The 24,883-nt window shown below is 36.1% G+C and overlaps 2 protein-coding genes and 1 non-coding gene across 6 annotated transcripts; 1 reads left to right on the plus strand and 2 right to left on the minus strand.

The window, feature by feature from the left end:
• Positions 1 to 3: 3 nt before the first annotated feature.
• Positions 4 to 9,055, plus strand: IKBIP (IKBKB interacting protein). Of its 2 annotated transcripts, none has more exons than XM_014051545.2 (4): positions 4 to 154; positions 397 to 570; positions 2,202 to 2,319; positions 3,311 to 5,138. In XM_014051545.2, the coding sequence occupies exons 2-4, from the start codon at positions 419 to 421 to the stop codon at positions 4,010 to 4,012; spliced, it is 972 nt and encodes a 323-aa protein (XP_013907020.2). In that variant the 5' UTR covers positions 4 to 154; positions 397 to 418; the 3' UTR covers positions 4,013 to 5,138. The 2 variants fall into 2 exon arrangements, with proteins under 2 accessions (XP_013907020.2, XP_013907018.2); XM_014051543.2 differs by lacking the exon at positions 3,311 to 5,138 and adding an exon at positions 6,914 to 9,055 and having other exon boundaries at positions 13 to 154.
• SLC25A3 (solute carrier family 25 member 3) lies at positions 8,815 to 17,444 on the minus strand. Of its 3 annotated transcripts, none has more exons than XM_014051542.2 (8): positions 17,289 to 17,444; positions 16,971 to 17,136; positions 14,509 to 14,633; positions 11,318 to 11,497; positions 11,045 to 11,226; positions 10,161 to 10,333; positions 9,244 to 9,354; positions 8,815 to 9,164 (listed from the first exon to the last, which is right to left on the minus strand). In XM_014051542.2, the coding sequence occupies exons 2-8, from the start codon at positions 17,122 to 17,124 to the stop codon at positions 9,001 to 9,003; spliced, it is 1,089 nt and encodes a 362-aa protein (XP_013907017.1). In that variant the 5' UTR covers positions 17,125 to 17,136; positions 17,289 to 17,444; the 3' UTR covers positions 8,815 to 9,000. The 3 variants fall into 3 exon arrangements, with proteins under 3 accessions (XP_013907017.1, XP_087579448.1, XP_087579447.1); XM_087723322.1 differs by lacking the exon at positions 14,509 to 14,633 and adding an exon at positions 14,779 to 14,903; XM_087723321.1 differs by lacking the exon at positions 14,509 to 14,633 and adding an exon at positions 14,779 to 14,906.
• Positions 10,684 to 10,923, minus strand: LOC148044089 (small nucleolar RNA SNORA53). Its single transcript, XR_015697795.1, has one exon. It is a non-coding gene; the product is annotated as a small nucleolar RNA SNORA53 (small nucleolar RNA).
• Positions 17,445 to 24,883: the final 7,439 nt, after the last annotated feature.

A 24,883-nucleotide genomic window follows, 5' to 3' on the forward strand; every position in this document is an offset into this window, starting at 1 on the left:
GGAGGGGGCGCGCATCGCCGAGCATGCGCTTGGACGTGGCGGTCCATCTCGGAGTGGCGGCGGCGAAGAAGAATCTTCCCATAAAGCTTCGAGTTGGGCGCTGGGCTGGAGTACCATTGGGAGGATTCAAGTGTTTTCTCTTTCTGTTGTAGAGGTACTAGAAGGGGAAAACGGGAGAGCGATGGAAAGGGAAATGATTATATATAAATAACGCTGCGATTTCACCCTCAACAGTAGAGGAGTAGGTTTCTAGAGAGAGAGGAGGAATATTGATTTAGCATTAGGTACGTTTAGTGGAAAGTAAATGGCTTTGAACTAAATGGGATTTACTTACGGTGTAGGGAGCTTCCTTTGGAGGAAAAACTATTAGGAGATTAACGCACTTCTTCAATTCAGTGCATGAATCCTGCATCAAGACATGTCCGAAGTCAAGCGGAGGAAAGGAAACATTTCCAAACCAAACGAAGATGAACAAAAGAAACAAGTTGTCAAGAGTACCAAATCCATGAGGATGGATCTGCAAACAGCTTCAAGTTTGTTATCTCTTGTTGCTAGTCTCGGGCTATTGTGGTAAGCAAAATGAGAGAAAATCTGATACTGTATAGTTCTGGTGAAATACTGTTCGCATTATTGCTAAGAATTGACTCCTCTTAATGGCACGTAATGAATAAAAGACAACAAAAGTGTCGTTTCTTGATTTTGGCTGGGTGATCAGCTTTTTGGAACAGAAAACTGATGCCAGAAAAATGCCATGAGGTCCACTGAGTCTGCCCTTCGAGATTTTGTGTGTTCTTTACTTTTTTTTTGGGGGGGGGGGTGTCGTATGATGGACATGTTTATCCCAAGAGTGTTTAAACTCAGTTACTGATGATTGGAACCACTACCTCTGCTGGAAGTTGGTTCCAAGCTTCCACTACTCTTTCTGTGAAGTAACTTTCGAACATTACTTTTGAACTTCCCTCCTATCAGATTGAGGTTATTCCCTCTGTGTTCTTGATTGCTTAACATTGAAAATACTGCCACTAAGAACCTTATTGACTCTTAATATATATTCAAAGTTGTAATCATGCACACACAGCCCCCCTCCTTCTGCCCTCCAGGCTGTACATACTCAGTTTCCAATCTCCCCTGATTTGTTTTGTCCCTCAGACCTTGCACCATTTTTCAATCTTATATCTTTTTTTAGGTGAGGTCTTCAGAATTGGAAACAGTATTCCAACTGGGGATTGACTAAACCCCTGTATAATAGAGAAAAGACCTCCTTTTTCCTACAAGTGATCCCTCTAGTGATTTATCCCAGAATTTTTGTTTGCCTTCACAACTGCTTTACCACACTGTTTGGTCATTTTGCAGTCATCTGAACCTTCTTCTGCTTTTCTGCTTAACACAGTATCCCCAATACTACACTCTGTGGAGGATTTTTCCCCCTCTGTTCATAATCTTACATTTAGAGACACCGAACTGTAGTCTTACATTGTTGATCAATTTTCTAGTAATGCCAAACAGTTTTTCATGTTACAGATACCCCCAGGAATGTCAACTCTATTTCAGACCTTTCTATCATCAACAAAAAATTAATAATTTAAATTTAAGTAACCTTTTCATAACATGATATTAATCTTCAATTTGTACTTATGTTAAATGTTATATTTATAATTCAGTTATGAAGTCAAGATGAAATGGCCTCCTTTAATTGCTTGGAAGTAAAAATCTAGTGATATATGTATAGAGGTAGGCTGGCTAAAGAGTTAAATAACCAAAGGAACTGACATAAAGGTCAGTTTATCTGGTTATTTATGTCAAATTTCATCACTGATCACTATTCTTGAAAAGAAGATTTAAATGTTAATTTAACATAACAGCAGAATATCAGCTTGTTTGTTGACATTTGATCAGTACACTTTCCTACAATTCTTTCTCTAGGCACTTCTGAAAATCTGCTCTTGTAGATGCGTGCTTCTGTAGCAAAAATTAGCAAATTATTGTTTATAATCAGCAAAAGCATTTCTGATTTATGTAAAACTATCATAATTCCATTGAATTATATATTTTTGGTGAATATTATGGTACAAACAATTCCTTAGATAGCCTTTTGTGCAGATGTGTTAAATTGTTACTGTAATTTATCCTAAAATTGGGGAAGCAATATTTAACTTTTAAATGTTTTGTTGATAAACATTTGATTTTTCTACATTTCTCAGGTTTCTTTTTCAACAGTCTGTTCAGCTGGCTGCTGTAGAAAAGAAATATCACATATTAAAGGAGGAAGCTGTAAAGTTTCAAGATATGGAAAATAAAATTAGCACAATCTCTGAAAAGGTAATTCAAATATCATAGATATTACTATAAAACTTGGTATTTCTTACTATCTGAAATCTGCAAGATACTTTGCATCAGACATTTACAGTCTTAAAGAAAATATGTGAAACCATTAACTATTCACATCTAGGTTGAAAATAAGTTTAAAATCGGTCATTTGATTGAAATCTAAATAATGAAATATACCAAAACCTGTAATACTATGTATACCTACTTGGAAGTAAATGTCATTGGACTTAGTGGATCTTTTTCAAAGTAAGTGTACATAAAAATTGATTTTCCTGCAATCCTATTCTAATTTAGAAATAACTTCCACTGAATTTAGCTAGCATCAATTTGAATCAGTAATATATTAGTTGTAAATATATAATTTGCCTTTCATTAAAATCACTGTACATAGCACTCACTCTTCCAGTTTTTCCCACGAACAGCACTGTGAACAGTTTACTACATAATAATTTAAATCTGATTTAATTGCATGTTTAGAATGATCTAACATCTGAAATTTTCAGTATGCTTTTAAGAATAATTTTCAGAAAATCATAGTCAACTGATTGGACCATGAATGCTTCCAAATGCAGCTGAATTCTGCTGATCAGTTTTGTCTTTTGAAATAATGTTTGTTTATTTCAGGGAGTAATGGCCGTAATCAAATATTATAAAATAAAAACAATATATTTTATTTTCTTTCTTCACGCTATTAATATAAATTCTCCTCTTTGTAGCCCTATTTGTTCTGTTATTCTATCTGCCTTTCTGTACTTAGCACTAACTTGATGTTTCTTTCATTGTTTATTTGAAAATAGTAATGATTTTTGCTTCGTATTCATCTTGTTTCCATGTTTTAAATTATTTTGATTCTCCTCTGTCCTTTTGAAGTTTGCTTTTGGCATGCCGTTCAAAGGTTCATAGTCAGATAACATTTAAATACACTGTATATAACTTGCAAACAATAAGTGAAGATGGACATTGTTTTGTATTAAAAATGCAGTTTGCATCTTCGAGTGTCCTGCAGGAGGTTGCTTCATATGTTTCCATGATAACCGATTTTGAGCAAGAAGTGTCTAGCCTTCATAACTTCATAGAAGATATTCAAAATAGTCAACAGGCACGTTCTAAAAAGTTTAAGACTATTAGCAAAACCTTTCAAAAGGTGATTGACTCTTGGAAGATGAGCACGTCTGAGATGGATACAAATACCAGCAACTTAAGAACGGATACCAAGATTTTACATAGTGAAATAATTTCCCAGATCAATACAATGGATCAGGGACTGAAAAAACTTTCTGAAAGACTGAAAGATCTAGAAGACAGTACAATAATGAATCTTAAAGCATTAAATGGGCAAGAGGAAAATGAACTGCTAAGGATTGAACAGCAGCTGCAGTTGGATAAAAACACAGCTGAATTATTAAAAGAAGAGCACAACAGTCTTTTGGTCAGAAGTAATGATCTGTACCAGGAACTTGTATTGTCTGAACACAAACTGCAGGAATGCAAGACCTATTTACCAGTAATCGAAAATGCTATTTATTCCATTCTTAGACTATCAAGTGAGCTTGTTGCTGCAGAGATAAAAAAAGAAGACATGATCACAAAGGTAATCAGTGTAGAAAATGAAATAAGGAAAGCTACTACTGAAATAATGAACATACAGAACACTCTTGAAGACATGCAATCTGAAGATAGCTGAATAAAAAAATGAAGAAGCATCTTAATACCACAGAATCAACCATTAATGTTACAAGCAAAGCTTTATTATTTTGCAAAAACAGCAGAACGAGCCCACCATATGTGAATAGTATTGATATTGGCAGCTATTTAATCTTTAAGTTTCTTTGGCTATCATTGTTTTTGAGACATGTATACAAAGAAAATAAATATTAGAAGATTTATTAAAATTGTTAAATTCATACTGGAGACACCTCATATTTGTAGACAAATAATGCAAATAATTTGGTGATTATTAAGCTCATTATTTTGGTTATATATCATTGAGTCAGTTTTGATCACAAAGCTCTTCAGGATGATTTGTCATGAACTTGATTCTTCAGGATTTCCAATTGCCATTGTAATCAAGCTCTTGCTGCAGGTTAGCCTTCCACCTACATCAACATTATAGATTTCTTAAGAGATATAGATCTTTGCATAAAATATCTAACAGCTGATAATTTTAGTATGGCTATTTGTGCCTCAGAGATTTTGTGTATGTTCCATTTGCTTTCCTCACTATCCATGGTATTCTTAGGAGTCTAATCTGACATCAAAATTCAAAAGCATGAGTACTGATTCCACACTACTTCAAATCCAACTTTCGTTACCCTAGAGCAGGGGGAAAATTGCCTGCATGTTACATCCTGGCATTTGAGTATCTTTCCTAGGCCTTCATTGCTGCCTTATCAAGTACTGCAATATACAGTGTGTGTGTGTGTGTAAATACAAATTCTGGTTTATTTATTGGTTATATAAAAGGCAGAAACTATGTTTTCTCAATGTTTTCACAGTCACATTCTAAATATTTTTTTGATTTCTTTATAAATTATAGTCATTTTTTCGCTGTTTCTTTTATTATTAGAAATAATCAGATTACTTGCAGATCATCCATGTTTTCAGCTACCATAATAGTGTCATCAGTTGTGTGCAGGTTGTTGGTGTTTCATAAGCCCATCCAGATGGTGGCTTCTTGTGTTATGTACAAATTACAAATGAGGATCAGGATGATTCCCATTTTCCTAAGAATTACAACTCTTAATTTGGTGAAAGAATGCAAAATGATACTGATGGTATAATTGACAGGATCAATAAAGTATTTGAAATTTTACCATTCTCTGATAACATGCTTGAATTTAATAATTTATTATACTAACAGTTGACAACTCTGACTTATGTTGAAAAGGTTGAGAATGAGACTTATTTTGATGGGAATGAAAACACTAGGAAAAGGGAAGGGAGGGAAAATCCTACAAGGCAGATTACAAACCTCTTTTGTATGTTGCTAAAGAAAAGTGTAGGTAGTCCTCAAGTTACGATGGCAATTGGGACCAGAATTTCTGTTTTGAAATGCTGCAATAGTAAAGTCTGACATCACATGACCATACTACTTAGCAACAACAAGTCTGGTAGGGCTCGTTGCTTGTTAACTGAATCCCATCAGTTGTTAGTCAAGCCATTCTAAGTTTGGTCTCTCAGTCCCAAGCCCAGATAATATAAGGGACTGCCTTGTCTTGAATTTCCCCCACCTGCTATCTCCCCTAATCTTTTCCCCTTTTGGCTGTCAGCCTAATTACAGCTGCTTCTGCCACCCACTCCTGCCTGCCAATCTGTGCCATCACTGTACCAGCTGGGCCCTTTTTCACACTGCCTTTTGCACCAGTGCCACCAGGGCTTCTCTTTCTCCCTACCTGGGCTGCCATTCATGTCTTACTCAGTACCTCCATTTGTACACCAACCAGGGCCTTTTTTCAGAAAAGTACCCACCTAGAAGGCTCCTTTCATGTCTGCCTACCTGGGGCCTCCTTTCACAAGTTTCTCCAAAAAGGCAGAGATGTGAAAGGAGGCTCCTTCTACCTAGATTTTTATTGGGTTTTTTTTTTTTGCAAAATAAAGTCTGGTTATGTGAAATGACATTCAGAGCAGGTACAGAGATGCTGGGCAAGGTGTAAGAGAAATCCCAACAGCATTGTTGTGAAAAAGAGTGGCATGAAAAAGAGCCCAGCTGGTACAGTAATACTGTACTGTATAGTGGGAAAGCAGAGATGGGTGGTGGTGGTAGCTGGCAACAATGGATATGTGGTCAAAATGCAGTTATAAATGCCAGTGGGCCTGAATTTTGTTCATGTACTTGTAGGTGCAATGCAACAATCAGTACTTCAATAATGTAAGTCATTTTGTTCAATGCCATCATAATTCCAAATGGTTGCTCAATGGATGGACTTCAGCAAGGGCTACCTGTACATGGAAGTATCTAGGTACTAGAAGTCAAGCTTGATTCTATGATACAGATAATGAGGCAGCTGTGTAAGTAACCAGTCTGGTGTAATAAATAAGGCATTATAATTTGAGACTAGGAAAACCAAGATTGAGGTTCCCTTTCAGCATGGTAGTTCATAGCCTGACCTTGGTCCAATCATTTTCTCTTACTCCAAAATACATCACAGGATTAACAGTGGGAAAAATAGCTGGAATAAATGCTAAGTATATTATTTTAAGCTTTTTATGTGTGTTTTTAATTTTATGCTTTTTAAAATTAAACATTTATCTCACTCTCAATCCAGTAAAATTGAAGATGACAATATTATTGCTTTTATGCTGGTCTATGGCAGTGATACTTGCTGGAAATCACATGAAGAAAGTTTAATAACAGTCAGTGGGAAGCTTCTTATAATTTGTACAGTAACCACTATATCCAAGTTCTATGTCAGTATGAAAGGCTCACAAATCTTATCCTTTATTTAATAAGCTAAGGAAAGCATCTAAGAATATTTTCCTTTTCTTTACAACAGCTTTCTGATAAAACTGGAGAATTTTAAATTACCTTTCATTGCAGGAAATCTGAACATACATAAATTTCAACATATCACTTTTTACTTTTTAGTGTGAGATGGTACCAAGTTTGACAAAACAACTGGAAGATCTTAATGTAATTCCTCAGATGAAGCATCTGCAAAATGAGATTAGCATCATGCAGATAAGATCCAATCGGTTAATTCAAGAAGAGGAGGAGCTCCATCGAAATTTAACATCTCTCTCTGATGCCGTTGCTAAACATGAGGAAAAAACTAAGGGCATCTCTGTAAAAATTGCAGATGTGAAGACTGACATTAGACGCATTTCAGGTCTTCAAACAGATATATCCTTATTAGTAGAGAATCTAGAAATTCTAGAAGACAAAGTAAATAAAGTTGAAAAGGCCATAATACAGAATATAGGGGATGTTCTTACTAGTAGCATTGACAGGACTACAAAGCTAAAAAATATTGCATCTGAAAATAGCAGAGAAGTAAAGTACATAAAGGAAAAATCATTTGAGTTGAAAGCCGACTCTACCAAGCAACTCAATAAACTTTTAGAATTGGAAAGTGATCGAGCTAAAGTTTTGACAACGGTAGCCTTTGCAAACGAGTTAAAACCTAAAGTCCACAATTTAAAGAATGATTTGGCACATTTGCTACTCATATTAGATGAATTAACATTGAGAATAGGAAGATTACTTGGGGATCTATTGGAAAGCCAGAAGGAACTTGCTCTCCTGAATAAAAAGCTATCTAATTTAACCTCAGTTCAGACTGAAACTGACAACTATTTAAAATAGGAACACATCTAAGAACATTTTAATTCTAATAACTCAAGAGTACCTTATAATAATAAAGTTGTGTTATGTTAAATCATACAATTTAAAAGAATGTGCTGCATATAGCAAATTTAATTTTCAAACAGGCAATTTTGTTTCAATGTCCGAATTAGACATTCTTCAAGTGAAATTACAAGTTTTAAATTATCAGTGAAAATGCAATACCTTTTAACATTGGTGAAAATCTGATAAAATTTAGGTTTGCATCGTGTTTCTGCAAAATATTTCCAGCATTTTTATTTAAAAAAACCCCCAGCATTGGAGAATTTCTGATGCAAGATTTTAGTAGTTAGACAAAATCATTTTTAAGGATTTTCATTATTAAAATATTTTCCTGTGCCTGCTGTAATTCACTAACACGATGGGCATAATTGATTTCTTATGATATGGTAATATGCTTTCTAACAATCCTCAACAAATAATGTTCAAGACTTAAGACGGGTCCCTAACCCCCAGGCTGTAGCCTACTACTGAGCCTTGGCCCATTTGGAATCGGTGACCAGGCGGTAATTGCACTTGCATGCAAAGCTCAGTTTGTGCAAGCGGTGTGCATGCCTGCAACTCACACAGAACCATCCCCCTTTCCCCCTGGCCACTAAGGCAGAAAGTTGGGGATCACTGACTTAAGAAATGTAATATTTATATTTATGGTTTCCAAAATTGTATCTATTTACTTCTGAAAACTTAGTAACTGTTATCTTTAATTCTGAACTTCAAAATCAATGTTAAATATATTGAATATATTTCAAATATTTTGATAACTCTGTAAAGATTCATCCATACGATTCAAACTGAATGCTTGAGGTAGATCTAACCTGGAAGCAGATGTATTTATAACATAAATTTGCAATTTTTATTCTTACTGTGTTAATTTGCTTGTGATAGCCTTAATGGTATAGGATATTTTCCTATCCAATGTAGTCTTTTTCCTTTTCTCTGGTTAAAATATTTTGTTGTATTGCACCATTGATAGTATACATGATTAGGAGTACCCATTTAGATCACTGTTTCAAAAATCATTTAATTCATATTAGAACAAAATATTACATGTAAATGTAAAATTAAAATATGTGCACTTTTCATTTCCTTTCAGATTTAGAAAGGTTAAAGGTAGAACTTAGTAAATAAAAGACTGTTTTCATAAATATGTTGTTTTTCTTTATTAGGATGACAGCATTTCCTCTTATCAGACTTAAAATTAGGAAACAAAGTCTTTCTAGTTATTCTTTATTTTGACCAGCAATGACAGCCCGAGCCAAGCATGTTTCATTGTCCTATACTGCCATGAGAATAGAGTTTCACAATGCTTCATTATCAGCCGTTCAAGTCCATCATTCATCTTTAAGACCAAGCTTTTTCTTCAGGGAATCTGGCATCTCAGGTGGAGGTGGACGAGGAAGCTTGAAATAAACTTTCACAGAGTCATAGATAAACCACTGTAGTGCTGTCAGGGTACCAATCATAATGATACGGGCAAACAGACCCTTCCATACACCTGATGAGAAAGACACCAGTATTAGTAATCAAAAACATTCTCTTTTTTTTAAAAAAAAACCCTTTATTTTGATACTTACCTGTGAATCCCAGCCTCTTCAGTACTGACACAGCTGAACTGCCTTTTTCTTTGTTCAACACAGATACCACAGAATCAGCAGGGTGTGAGACAATGGCACAGAAGACACCAGCTGAAAAGAATTAATTTTCAATTAATTAATTAGTGAATTATTACAGGTAGCCCTCAGGTTATGACAGCAATTGGGATCAGAATTGTTGTTGCTGTATAATGTTGTAAACTGCAATGTCATGTGACTGCATTGCTTAGTAATGGCAATCCCAATAGTCCTGGATGCTGTTGCCACCAAACAACTGTACAGATTGTTTTACCCAAGAGGCAGGAATATTGTGATGTTTGGCCAGGCTGGCGAGGGCCATTGGTAGTACTGGAGAATACAGGTGGGACAACATGGGTGGGAACTGGGGAACAATTGGGGGGGGGGGGGGAATGGTATGAGCAGATGGAAAAATGCTATGTGGATGTAGCCAGATGCTAAGGAGTGTCGGTTGGGGGTTGCAGACAGGTTTACCCTATTGAGTACAAAATTCCTGGGATCTTTCTCTTGTATTCCATAGTAGGGGAGAAAAAGTGGGTGAGAATGGCTTCCAGAAACAACTTGTAACCTTCCCTGCTAGCTTCCCCTTTGACTTTGCTTGTGGAAAGCCAGAAAGTAACGATCACATGACCGTAGCTTGCTGCAATGACTTCACAATATTGCCACAAGTTTATATTCAACAGATATGTGTGTAACAGAAGCTTTATATTAAGAATAAATTTCCATGTAACTGCAACAAATATTCATTCTTATTAAAATTATTAGCCATTATCCAAACTGAAAATTAGAACATTGTGTTGCATCATATTGAAAATAGCTGGTCTATTGCAACTACTGCCACCATCACCACCTTTTTTAAAAAGTTGAGAAATGCTCCTTACCAATATAGCCTGCTACAAATGTAACAACCAGCTGTTCTCCTTTTGAACATTCACTTCTTGGTTTAGGAACAACATATTTGTAAAGAGCTTCCACAGTTCTTTCAAAACAGGCAAACTTCATCATTGTGTATGGAATCTGCCTCATCCACAGTGGAACAACTCCTTTGTAGAAACTGCAGAATAATCAGAAATTAGGAAATTTTCTGGAGCTTTTATTAAAAGGAATCACCCCAAAAAAAACACCCACCATTGTTCACTTGCATTATCCTACAATTAAACTCCTGAAAGAAGAGGTGTAAATTTAGATATGGATATATTTGCATTCAGAATTAAAAAGGAATATACAATCAACTCAAAGCTTTTAGGTACAGTGAGCAAAATCATGCCAAAGGTGGTAAAATTCTAGTTTTAGGAGCTCCATAAAATTAAAATTGTGATGTTAATTTTTAGAAAGGTAGAAGAAAAATTGATATAGATGTCTTTCCTGGCTTTAATTGCAAAAACAATTTAGCTGCCTTTTATAAATGTCCACACTCCAGCCAAATTCTGATAGGAGAAAATGACACACAGTACAGCCATTTCTATCAGAACATAAGTGACTAGAATGAAGGTATATTATTCTTACATGCCAATGACTCAAGCATCTTTGACTGTGCAACGGTAAAGTTGCTGATCCCTCTTAGCTGGAGCTACTCATGACAAAATCTATAAGCAGAACTCAGCAAAGAGATATCAAACAAAGATGGATCTAAGGAAGCATGTTAGATCATGCTGGTTTTTTTAGAACTGTTGCAATATAATCTGAACATGTCTTTAATTTGCTTCTGTAAGAGATTTAATAACACATATAAAATAAGCCTGTGTAGGAAATTTCAAATACTTACGCCCAAATACCTTCTTCTGCATACATTTTGGGGAGAGCTTGTCTCAATGTATTAGCATATCCAGGCTGTGTCTGAATGCGAACCTTAGCAGCTTCCATTGGAGCCAGAGCAATATCAGCAAAGAACTCTGCACTGGCAGATGCAGCTAAATACAATGATGTACGCCACAAATATGAGTTTTCCTAAAACATTATAGCAAAGCAGAAAGTCATAAAACTTCTACTGAACAAATCAGAAGAAAATGAACCTAAGCTAAGAAGTGCAAGAACTTACCTCTCCCAACATGTTACCATACAGGATTTTGAAAACTTCATAAAAACCAAATTTGCAAAGTCCTTGCATGGAGTAGCCAATAAAGGTTGGAGCCCATCCCTTTCCCAAGCCACGAACACCATCTTCTTTGAGAGTGACTGAAAATCCACTGAAGATACTCTTATATTTCTGAGGATCCACCTAAACATGTTTTTAAAAGTTAAAATAAGCAATATTATAAATGGTTGCTGCAATATTATAAATGGTTGCTTGTTGAATGATTACTTGTTTACCAACTGAAGTTATGACAATACTGAATGAGGGGTGCTTACAAAAGGTCCACTTAGTTGTGGTCGTTGCAGTGTCCCTGAGTCACATGATTGCCATCTCTGACCTTTATTACTGGCTTTCAAAAAGCAAAGTCAATGGAGAAGCTAGCAGGAGGTTGCAAATGGTTGTCACATGACTGTGGGATGCTGCAACTGTGTAAGATTTGCCTAAAGACATCAACTGGGACTGTCAAAAGTTTGTGCAGTCATTTGTCACACTTTACAACCACGCTGTTTAGCGACAGAGTTGCTACTTTCAATTATCAATGTTAAGAGATAAAGTTTAAATGTGTACATATACATACCACATAAATGATAGAAGCATCATTAAAGAGCAGTTAGAATCTGTATTCAAGTGGCTAACAGACTAGAATGAAGGGGAAAATCAAGCAGTAATGCTTAGTTGCAAGATAAATTTAAGAGGTATTAGGAAAGTAAAGGCTCTGTTGAAATAGAGAATAAAAAGGAAAAATAACTATGTGAAAAGTATTAGCAGAATGTAGTTTTCATGTGAAGAATATTAGCAGAAAGTTTCCAAGTTTTGATGCTGCTAAAATATATGATATATAAAATTTAAATAAGCAATTTTAACTTGTATCCTAATCGTTTTATCAGCATGCTGCAATACCTTCTAGTTGCTCAAACAGTGGGCAACAGTATGTTGGTTTGCAAGGTAATTTCCAGATTCGAGTTCCTTATTTATATATAATAATGTAAGCTTGCTTGAGGTAAACTGGGCTTTGTTTGTATATACTGGCCAAAATTGACCAGTATTCTTAGTATCAGTAGAGAATGATGAATGTCGTGAGGCTAACTATGTTAACTAAAAAACATTATCTGCCTAAAGATTAGACTAGTTTATGTGAAAATCTCACAATCAAAATTATGACCAGTATTTATGGGCAATATTTATAAGCCTATGTTCTGCGGAAGACTGCAATTTGGAATGCAGGCTACGGTAGAGTGAATTTCTTTCATTAAATTAATGAAAAGGGTAGGTTTTCTGTATACGAAATTAGAAGATATCTTAATGAAAATAATTTGGTATTACTGAGCACATTCAGGAAAGTAAAGTCATGTTTTATTATGCATTAAAAAGTTAATTTCTAGATTATCTAGATTGTTGAAGTATACATGGAAATATTTTATTAACTGGTGATAGCTGCATATTACATTCTATTGAATGTTAATAAAATAACCAGGAATGTATTTTGGAGAAAAACTGACATCATTGTGAATAAATGCAATCTGTGGGATTTATTTATCACATGACAGGATCGATGGGAACAATATATGATAGCACTGAAAACTAACCACTCCATTTTAAGACCCAGGAATGAATGGCAATAGTGATTATTTGGTGAGCATCTGATTAGAGATAGGTCTAATCTATTAAGAATCTTTTATTCTTTTAAGGAAAATCTTCATTCAAAGACTACATATATATACTAAGATTGTATTACTTAAAAGAATGTAGTATTTTTTAATAGAAATAGTGTTAAAACAGCAAAATAGATATGGAGTAGAAGCACTAAGAGAAAAATATTCCTGATATTTAGGAAAACTGCAAATTCTTAAATATCAGGAAACAATGAAAATTTCTTAGCAGCTATTCTTGGTTTACCTAAATATGATAAAAAATAAACTGTTCAATAATCCTAGAATATTTTATTAATAAAACATAGTATTGTTTGCATATTCAGTCTCTCTGTTCCCACCTTCCTACCTCATGCCGCCCTCTACTGACTTGTTCCATTTCACTTTCCTCTTACTTTCTGGCTTTTCTGACTTCAGTATAAGCAGGATTACACTTTCTGCAATATGTGTTTGGATCACAAAGTAGTAAAAAAGATTCCTCAAGATATTTAGCTGCTTTAGAAAGACATAACAGTTGAATTAAATTCTTGTAAGATTTCTGAGCGGCTGTAGTTATCATTTTAGGCAGGGAAGTCAAACTCATGTCCGTGGCCCAACCTGTAAACAGTGAAGGACCAGCCTGCGGTGCACGCAAGGCCCTCCTGAACTCAGTTTTCACTGGCAGAGGACTGCAGGGCATCGCAGCTGAAAACAGAGCTCACAAGAGCTGCAGGTGGCCCTCTTGAGCTCCGTTTTTGCTGGCAGAGGTTTGTAGGAGGCTGTTGCAGCCAAAAACAGTAGTTGGGAGTCCATTTTTGCTGGCAGTGCTCAGGCCAACAAAGGCACCCCAACAGAAGTGATGTAGCTGCCCACACACACCCATCCCCCCCAAGGTCAAACACAACCCTGATGCAGCCCTCAGTGAAATTGAGTTTGACATCCTTGATTTAATGTAATATTATACAACCACATCAATAGAAATAGATATTGATTCATGATTTAAGAACTAAAATTTATCCTAATTTCAGCATTGGCACGATTATTATGGAATTCATCTTTCTTGCCATCTCAAAATTGGCTAGTATGGATGTACAATTTATTCAAATTTTGATGCCCCCCCCCAGTTCCAACCAACTCTGGGCGGCTCAGAAATATTATTTTCACAAGGAAGTTGACTATCCTTTAAACTGCATTTCAGTTACAGCTGCAGTGTTTAACTTGAAAGCATATATCCAAATAATGAAGTGATAACGGTTTCAACTATTTATGAACCTATCAGGAATAAATAGGAAACATTACTATTTCGTCTTTTCAAAAATAACATATTGCAAATTTGATTCAATTCAGAATATTATGAGAAATATTTTTAATGCACAGTATGTTTAAAAGGACTTATGTAATTAATATTACTTTATATCTTAGTATGCATTAATTACATTTATCAGAGTTAAAAGAAATAGAAGTGTCCTAATGGAATTCAGTGTCTTATTCCAGAAGTTATTTTCTAAAATTTGGCAATATACAAACCTGAATGCGACATTTCACTAAATCCAAAGGTACGACTGCTGTATGTGTCAGACCACAACTTAATATTCCACCAAAGCCACAGAGAGCATAAAACTTGAGTGATCCATATTCACAACTATATTCTTCTGTAGTAAAGAAAAGACACACCATGCTGTTAAGGAAATCACATGCCAGGCTGAAACTTCAGTGAAATATACATTTTCATTGATTAGTAAGATCTCACACTTTAGCATGCTATATAATTCATTTCATCTGACATGCAAATCCAACCTGAATTCGGCATTTAACAAGATCTAAGGGAACCAATGCTGTGTGTGTAGTACCACAACTAATAATTCCACCAAAACCACAAAGAATGAAGAATCTGCCAGAGCCATATGCACAGCTATATTCTTCTGCTTAAAAAGAGAAATAAAAAGTTTTAAAGGAAAATGATCAAATAATTTCAATAAGTGAATACAACTTAAAATACAGCCATAACTATCATTCATGAAAAAATAATCATCCATTTATTTTAATGCAGTACTTTTCTGTTGTATTCCTCATACCAGAAAATACTAGGATTAGGACAATATCCAATTAGATTAATCTAAAAGTAATTAAATTAAAATCCAATTAGTTTAAATGTAAAAGTGAGGTATTTGTTTCATATTTAAAACATCCTTGCAGATCTTGGTATCTAATTCTGTTGTAAGATCTTTTCTCAATTTTTAAAGAATACCTATACATATTCATAGGTACTTGGAGCATCAAGTGAACAACTGTTATCTCTGCAATTATTTGACTATAGCTTGATTTAATAGTAGGATTCAGAAAGTTCTGAGTTACATGCAATAGTGACCCACTGAATATCTAGGAGTATAACGTAGATCAGGAGTGTCAAACTTGTAGTGTCACATTGTCATGTGAGGTATCGCGACTTTCTCCCCCTTTGCTAAACGGGGGGGGGGGGGAATCACCCCTAATGTAGATCTGATTATGGTCAATAGCCACATCCATATCCCTCTATAAGTAACATTCCCTCATCCTAAAAAGGAATAGTATAATAGATATGTATCAAATGTTACACAGAAGCAGCAACAGGTTGCTGTAGTGATAAAAATGCTGCACTGATGCTGAAGAGATCCAAGTTCAAGTCCGCTCTCAGCCACAGATATTTACTCATGACTTTGAGCCTTTCATTCTCTCTCAACTAACCTATCCACAAAGTCATTATGGGGAGAAATGGGAAAAGGCACCATGTATGTAATGTGAATTCTTGAATAAAAACAAGATGCAAATCCATTTGTTTCAAAATAAAAAAAATAGTATAAAGTACAAAGTAGAATGAATAAGATGCAGTTTTCCCTTTTTTCCTTGTCCTGCTTCTTAAAACATGTTATAAGAAGAGTAATGGAAGGGGGGGGGCATAACTGAGTTCAACTAATAGATCTACAGGACAGTCTTAAAATATCTGTTTCTCTTTAGATTGAGTATTTTTAAATTTCAAAGGATGAATCTTTATTCTCAATCAAGAGGCATATAATTCATGGATATGTAAACCAAGAGAGAGAGAGCACTGTACAAGATGGTATGGACCGTGAAAGTTCTATAAACCCAAATAGTTATAATCCAAACTAGCACTGCTATGAACATTCACTGTGACAAGTCACCAATAAGATTATTTTACATTACTTTTTATGCTGCATGTATACTTTTTAAAAGTACAAATGCCAACTGAAACGAATGCCTCATTCATCTGACAACAGCTCTACAAGTCTTTAAAAATCGTAAGAGAGTGGCTGAAAGAATCAACACATTTGCTTTAAGAGTAAGATGGATGACCTTTGAAATTTAATAATCTAATGCTGTAATCTTTAGTGTTAAGTGAAATTTGGCATTTGCTAAAATAAGCATTTTAAAATATTACTTTAGTCCTTTAAAATTTTAATACATATTGGCTATCATAAAACTTATATATTATGAATAAATGTAGCACTTTTTTCAACCCCTTCTCACAACTCAGTAACATTTTTTTATCACTATCAATTTCATTGTGACCTTCAAAATCACATTCTTAGCATTAGGAAACCTATGCTAACTAGTTACAGTAGAAGCAAATCATTTTCTTCCACCCAGGGATTTTTTTGGGGGGGAGTAGCATCTTTTGAATTTATGAAACCTCATAATTTCCTGCTGAATTAAAACAGGTCACTCAAGGTCGCAGATCAATGTTTCTAAAAACTAGGGTCAGGACCCTAAATGATCCACCCATGCCTTCAGCGTCAGAAAGGCAAAGCAATTGGATTTAAATTAGGTTTCACAAATTAATCAAAGGGTCGGTGACCTTACTTGTCCTCAATGAGATTGCACATGGATTCCCCTACTAACTCCGTGCCACCTGACGGATCAGGCGCACGAGGGAGAGGCTGAGACCCTTTTCCAAGGAAGGAACTGCCCTTCCCCGACCACCCACGCCTCACCTTCCGCGGAAGCGGCTGCGAGGCTCCGACGAGTGCAGGAGACCTCTTCTGATTCAATCAGGCGCTTCTTCGGGCCGCAGCTGTTCTGGTGCAACTCGAGCTGAGGAGCGTGGAATGGATTAAGCCGCACAAGCGGCGCAATAGACGAAAACATGGCGGCAGGAAACTTCAAATGAAAAAAAAAATACAGTATTTAGCAGCAAATCTTCTCCTGCAGAACATTCACCCTGGCTCTCCCATGGACAAACTCTCACTCGCCACAGTGGGATGAAAAATGAGAAACATTAGACCCCCCTTACAGCCCCCTCAGCACTTTACCTCCTAAAATGGCGGAACACCCGTAACTCCCCGGCCTTCTCCCCGACGGGCGACTCTTCTAAAAGGCCGAAAATCAACCTTCCTCAATGACTTTGTCCCTCTCTGACGCAACGGGCGGGGCAATCAGCCGGAAACTCGCCCTAGCGATTGGGCAAGCAAGGGCCTGGAGAGTACGTCATTTCCCTGTCTCAATAATTCCTCCGCCCATTTTGCTTTCGGTTCATCCCGCCCTGAGTTCATCGAGATTAAGAATATTGGAAAAGTAGCATTCGACGTCATTTAGAATTTGACCCCGGCTTACCAAAGGTCGGTCGGCTCTCGGCGTGTCTCGGGGAAAGGGGGGTGGGGTTGGGCAATCCTGTCACAAAGTCACTTCCTCAACCGCTCCGCCAGTACCATTAACCTCCGTCAGGGACAAAGTCATTGGGAGGGTAGGGAAGATGGGGAAACTCTTCCTCCGGCGGCGGCAAATTCCGTTCCTTTGCACCGGAAGATATGCCCAAAGAAGGTGGAACCAAAATTGAAGGGGAGTGGAGAAGGCGATGCAAAATTTTCAGGATAACGCAATTTACGTCGGGGGAATCCCTGACAGCCGCGGTACCGAGAAGGATGCAGGTAACCGCGGCTCTCAGGATCACAAAAGCTGGAAAATTTGTCGGATCGAGCAAACTGGTTTAGCACAGCACGTTTACAAGAGCCATACATCTGTTAAAAAATATGGATACAGGAAACTAAGGTTATGGACTATAAAGTCACTATAGTAACCCTAGTATCAGTATTTTATGACTCATAGAATATTGTGTCAGCCCTTATCTCACATTTAGGATTAATATAGGCATACATATATACTGTACACATACACCCCATGTTTAGTATATTGTGTTATGTATGTACACACTAACTTTACAATTTGTGTTTATATAACGCTCATGGTGGCATGGATACAATTGTGTGCTTTCCTTCTAAGTACAATACCTTGAAAATGGGATAAACTTAAGTCATGAAATTTGCTTATGTGACTAGAACTGCTCTTTTGGGTTCAGATTTTGAACTCTGATCTCCTCATATCTTTGCAAAGTGTGCCTTTGTCTTCAAATTGCTTTGGATACTCAAACTGACAATTCTTTAAGTGGATTGTACAATAAAATTATTTTATATGATCAATCATTACTCATGCAAAGTTATTTTGTTTTACCCTTGCTGTTTTAGAAAAAGTATAATAAAATGAAAAGGCTTGAATGAATTGGAAAGTTGGTCATGAATGTGATAAGATATATGATGAAAATAAATGGAATGTTTAGTGAATTATTTGCATTAAAACAGTAGACTGTACAGTGTGTTGTTTGGGAACATAGCTACATATATTTTCATATGCAGGCAATGTCCTGTTGAAAACTCAGATAAATTCCAGTGACTATTAGACTGTATAATCTGAATATTGACGCATCAAAGAACAAGGTACCTATATTTGGTAAAGAAAATGGGGTGAATATTACAAGTTATACACAATTTTTAAAAACTGTAGAGCAAGCCAGTGAGTTTTGTAAACAGTGAAACTTGCTTATAAAACAAAGAAAAAACATGAGACATATTAAGAAGAAAAATACTTGCAGGGTAATATAGTATATGGTATATTATACAGAATGTTGAAAAATATGTCTGTGTAATAGTGTTTCTGTCTACTTTGTTAAATCAAAGTAACAAGTGTGTCAAGAGACACTGGGAATTGGGCAGCATATAAATGTAATAATAATCAAAATAGTCTTAATAGTCAATATGTCAATACCTAGAGACAGCAGCATAGAAGAGAAATAATGGAAGAAAATCGCAAAATACAAAGACCTGCAAATAGAATGACTGTTACAAAAGAAAGCAAAGATTACTATCTTTGAATTGTGATAGGCGTACAATGCCAAAACACCTGGAGCATCACTTCAACACCGTCAGCATTCACAAAAATTCCTAGCAGTCAATTGGAAAAGACAGTTTTGTTTGGAATAATTTATATCCTGCAACAATACCTTTAATACCTTTTTAGATCTTTGGAAAGGACTTGATAGGTGGATAAAAATACCAAATATAATCTAAACATCTGGTCCTTCAGGTCTTGAATTACTAAATTTCCACATCTTAAACTGTGAATATGATTTTAGATTACCCACACATAGTAATATGAATCAATTGCCATGGTAAACTAGTCAAGAATAAATGAATGCTATTTATACTGATTTGAGCATAAATGAAATATGTTGTGGTTTGATTGAACAGAAATGATTGAATTGCAAAATAAATATTGAAATGAAAGGGTAAATGGGTTCAGAGGAAGAGTATTGCAGAAAAACTCATGACTAGATGAAATTTAAAAGTACTGTAAAGTACAAAAGCAATGCATGGAGTTGTGTATAGATGTTGAGGAACTATATTTTGAAGGTAGAAAGATATGGACAGCTAGAGTGAAGGATAAACTACATTGCTGTAAACTATTTGTATCAAAGATTCTTTTATTACATTTTCATTTTCCTTTATACAATCACTTAAATACTGTGCAGTTAAAAAAAAGAAGCAATAAACAACTCATAACACTTCTATCCTACATACACCCTTCCTTCTACCCCTCCAACTTTCATTTCTCCCTTCCAACAATCCCCTCTTCTACTTCCCCTCCCCCTCAGCCATTCCTTTCTCCCCTTCCCACCATCTCACCCTCCTTACATTCCCTTTCACTCCCTCTTAATTCCCCCCTCTTCTTTCCCTCTACACCTTGCTTCGGTGTATTTCTAGTATTCATTGGTCTATTTGTTTTGTACTAAAACAAAAGAAAAATAAAAGGAAAAGAAAGAAGAAAAGAAAAAAAAGAAAAAAAAAGCAACAGTATCCAAGTGCATTCATTGTTCTGAAAATTGAGTCTATATTTCCACCCTCCCCCCCACCCACCCCCTGAACCCCCCTCCCTGACCCCCTTCCGACTTCCCAGGTCCCATTCCCGGCATCGTTCTTTATCAAGCAAAGTCTGGAGTATATTGAAACCAAATAGATTAGAAGTTACAAAAAAATAAAATAAAATAAAAATAAAGAACAAAAAAGAAAAGAATAATAAAAAGAAAAAAAGGGGGGGAACCCCCCCCCCAAGAAAGAGAAGTCAATATACTCTCTAACATTAAACTCAGCTTCTCATTATTTTTAAAATCTTAAACAATGTCTTTACCTGCTTCCGCATATAAATTCTATACCTCCCATCCTGCCTTTACCCGTGTCCGCATATATATTTTATCCTCATCCATTGCTCCTCTCATATTTACTCCACCCTCGTGTAGACTCTCCAGATAATCTTTCTTAACCTTGTATTCAAATAACAATTTATACAAAAATCAGCTTACATTCTGGATCAAGGTAATCTAATTGAACTTTCACTACCCTTCCATCTACCCCACGCCACCTGACTCCATTCATCCCAAACCACAATCCAAGAAAACTATGGTCTCCGCTCTCTTCGCCCCAAAGAATAGATCATGCGCAGTTTAAATTAAGATTCAAACAAGTCTTATATGTCCCATACAATATATGTCCAAATTCAGCACCGCTTCTTTCAGTCTCAATATCTCTTCATCGGTATACAGCTTTGTCATTTTATACCAGACAGGAGTCCTGAAATTTTATTCAAATTAAAAATTTAAGAAGTATTTTAAAGGCATAGCTGGATCTTTATTCTTTACTCTTCTGCCCTTCCGGAAGGGGAAAGCAACACCCTCCGCCTTGTAGCCACGTGTCCCGCTGCTTATCTTCTCCTTCTCCTTGTCTTTCTCCAAGTCCGGGTGAATCAGGAAGTCCCGCCTTCAGAGTTTTGTAGTAAAAATCTCGGGCTTCGCAAACAGAATTGAGACGATATTTTTGGTTCTCAAATGTGACTGTGGTACCAGATGGCACTTCCCATTTATATTGTATCTGAGAATCTCTGAGTTTTTCAGTTAAGAAAGTGTAGTCTCTCCTTGCTCTTAATATTTGAGATGGTATTTCTTTAAAAACAATCAAGTCCTGTCCATCGATTCGCAGCCTGTTATTGTAGAACTTCTGTATTATCGCATTTCTGGATTCTCTTGTGGTGAAATATATAATTATGTCCCTCGGAAGCTGTCGTTGTTTTGCTACACACGAGTTCTGGCGATAAATTTTTTGAATCTGCCAATCAAAGTTAAATCCCGGACTTCCCACCGAACGTCTGAAAGCCTCAAAAAAGGTCTGTTTCAAATTCTCCTGTTCCTTTTCACGCAATCCTCTGACTCTTATTGCAAACGCAGTCTTATTGTAATTTATCATAACGAGTTGTTTTTGAGCATTTTCAACTTCCTGTTGTAACGTTTGAATTTTAAATGTCAAATTAGAATTAGTTTTTTCCAAAAGTTCCAATTTGTCCTCCATTTCAGAAACATAGTCTGTCATAACAGTCATAACTCTGATCGTATCTTCCCTTGTTTGAGCAATCTTGGCGTCCAGTTTATCATATAAGTCCGATAAAAGTTGTTTAATTTCCTGTCTGAACTCTTTAAGGGTTTCAAAAAGAAATTCTTGCGTTAAGAGATCTCCAGTAGAGGGCGTGGGAGGCAAGGGCAGCGATTTTGTAACAATTTCTTGAGATGTATTATTAAGGAAACGCTTAGACTGCTTCGATTTGGGAGCCATTATAAAAAACGCACAAACAAACAAAGTCTCTGCTCCCCTCGGTTTTAAATGGGATACTATTTATAGACTTTTAACAGTTAATAAGGAGAAGTCTTCAGGAGAATAGAGCTGATTGAGTGTGTCATATATCAAACGCAGAAGCTATAAAATCGCCATCTTGTAATGCAGCTGGATAAGAAAGCCTTTTACAAAATTGAAGCTGGTATTTTGAATAGTAATAAAAAAAAAATTTACAACTTCAAGTTAATATTTGGTTTTGAAGCCATTTCTAAATTTATCTGCCTGCAGTTAATAAAACTCTATTGCCTGAATATGCAGCTTTAAGTAAAGAGGCTGAGTTCCCCTTTTATTTTGAAGTTTAAGGCTTGGCAAAACTTTCAGTGAGTAAACATTGTAACAAGACCGTTCAGCAGATTCATCACCATTTAACTTCCAGATAAGCAAAGTTAATGAAGGAGTAAAATTCTTGTAGAAATGGAAATATTTAAAAAGCTTCTGCTGGCCTATTATGAAACCAAAACATATGATAAGCAATCTCTTTTGTTTTGAATTCTTGTGAATTCTTGTGAGAATTAACAAAAAGTGTTCATTATTACCGGAGAAACCAGCCTGCTCGGCGCCATTTTAAAAGCCTCTAAGTAAATAATTTTTCGGAGGAGAAAAAGAAAAGAAGCTAAAATGTTGATAAACAATTATTGTCCACGGAAATGGATTCAGCTCGTGATAAGATTAAATCAAACAAAACTTTGAACTGAGTGGGGGAGACCTACTTTGTCCTGCACAAGGCAGTTTGAAATTCCCAGCACGGACAGCCGTTCTGCCTTGGGCTAGCCCCCCTTTCCCTGCAAGCACAAAAGCTGCAAAAATCGAAGAGCCTTTGCCAGCAAAACAATTTCTTCTTTCCTTCTTGCCTGAAGGATAAGAAAACCTGATAAGACGTCAGATGGAAGATCCTCTAAACAGGTACGTAGCCAGGAATTCGGAGGCAGCTGATTTTTTTGCTGCCACCACCAGCAGGCTCCTCCCAGAAAGTCGCTGTAAACTATTTGAATGAATTTACTAGATTTAAATTCATTTACACATGACTTTTGTGTTATTTGTGTTACTTACCCTGAAAGAGAATAGCGGAATGTACCTGTCTACCTATGTGAATATAACATCTTGATTGATGTACGTATGTGGAGATAGATCATAGTAATATCCATGTTTCCAACTACTGTGCAGGCATTTATGAAGCCGACAATGTTTTGAAAATGTATTGAAAGATCATCTGTCACTACAGCCTTAATAATTATGTGGACTATAATTGTCATGCAGAATTTCATGTCTGTAGCTCAGACTGCAGTCTCAGGCCTATCTTGGACAGTTCTACATGACATCCAGCTTAATGGGATGCAGTAGCATTTGCTGTTTGGCAAAGAACTGCTTGATAAATAGTTCTTATCTTTCAGTCTAAAATAGACTAGCCTATTTTACTTCTTAACACGCTTTACCTTTGCTTTTATATTTGCAGATGCCAAATGGCTAGCAAAACAAAGATTCATGTAAAATTAAACTGCCACAGGAATTTTCAAGGCATTACCTCCAAGTAGGAGGCAGGATCAGGTGTGAACAGTCATCTAGGAAATGTTTGACAATTCTACTCTTCCATCTTTGTGGCTCAGATGCAGTGGTGGATTGTGGGCGGTATATCCCAGTACAGGAGTACCGGAGCCAGCTCAGAGCACCAGATACCCACCCGCGCTCCTTACCTGTTTTAAAGCTTCTGTGCTGCTGCGCCTCATCCCAGAAGCACTAGAATGCATGCACGCACTGTGCGCGTCCATGAGAACGCCACTGGCCCCATTCCAACTGTACCGGTTGGAACGGGAGTTGAAACCCACCACTGCTCAGATGCCACGAAGATGGAAGAGTATCCTAACCCTTCCTACTCTTGAAATCTTTACAAGGAAAAATATTAGCACTGCCAAACAAGAAAATGTTCTAATTATCTGAAAGACAGCATGCATATACCTAAATTATCTTTATTCTTACTTTCAAAGACTTGAAAACAATTGCCTTATAACCTTTTGAAAAAAATAAGTGGCTGTTTACTGGCTTTTGTCATTACATCTAGTCTAATTCCATAGCTGTTGAAATTACAGTGTCATTAACACTTTCTTCACAATTCAAAAATTCAAGCATGTTTTGATTTCATAGCAAATTGTCTGTAAATATTCTGAAACAAATTATTTCATGCGAAATTAGCCCCATTGACAGTACATTCAGGATTTCAGGTTCAAATTAAACATATATTCTTCCTATATGTACTGTAATAACTAAGTAAAAGCCCATTTTTCAGTGGGAGAGCAAGTTTAACATCTGTGCATTGTTCTTAATAAGGGATCTAATTTCAGGTTGTCATCTGACATTTGTCTAATTCACATAATTGTTTGATTAGGGACCTAGCAATGGTTTGAAATATTTTAGATATATTAGACTCAGTACTTAAAAGATTGAAAAATATGATTTATATGTAGAATATTGAATTCTGTTTAAGTATAAGATTGTTTTGATACTAAAAGATAGCAAAAATAAACTGGGCAGGTAGGAAGTAATTACAAAGTATAATTTTCAGATATTAGTATGAGTATTTGCAGCACGTGGACTTCAAATGTCATATAGACATTAAATAGCATACTATGGATATAATATTGTGTATCCGGAGTTTTCATATTACTGGAATTAATACCTGGTTAGGTATTCAAAATACCTACGTACATGGCATTTTCTAGAAACCCTGTATTTCAAAGAGCAAAGCAGGGTCATTGCAGGCTTGTGACTGGATGAAAAACCACCAAGAAATCTCACAGCTGTAAGCTACACTAAAAGTTGTTGATAGAAGGCAATGCCAAACAATTTCTGTACTGCTGCCAAGA

The sequence above is a fragment of the Thamnophis sirtalis genome, unplaced genomic scaffold, assembly GCF_051295495.1.
Source record: "Thamnophis sirtalis isolate CommonGarterSnake01/CBP01778 unplaced genomic scaffold, rThaSir2_p1.2 scaffold_9, whole genome shotgun sequence".
Taxonomy (NCBI): Eukaryota; Metazoa; Chordata; class Lepidosauria; order Squamata; family Natricidae; genus Thamnophis; species Thamnophis sirtalis.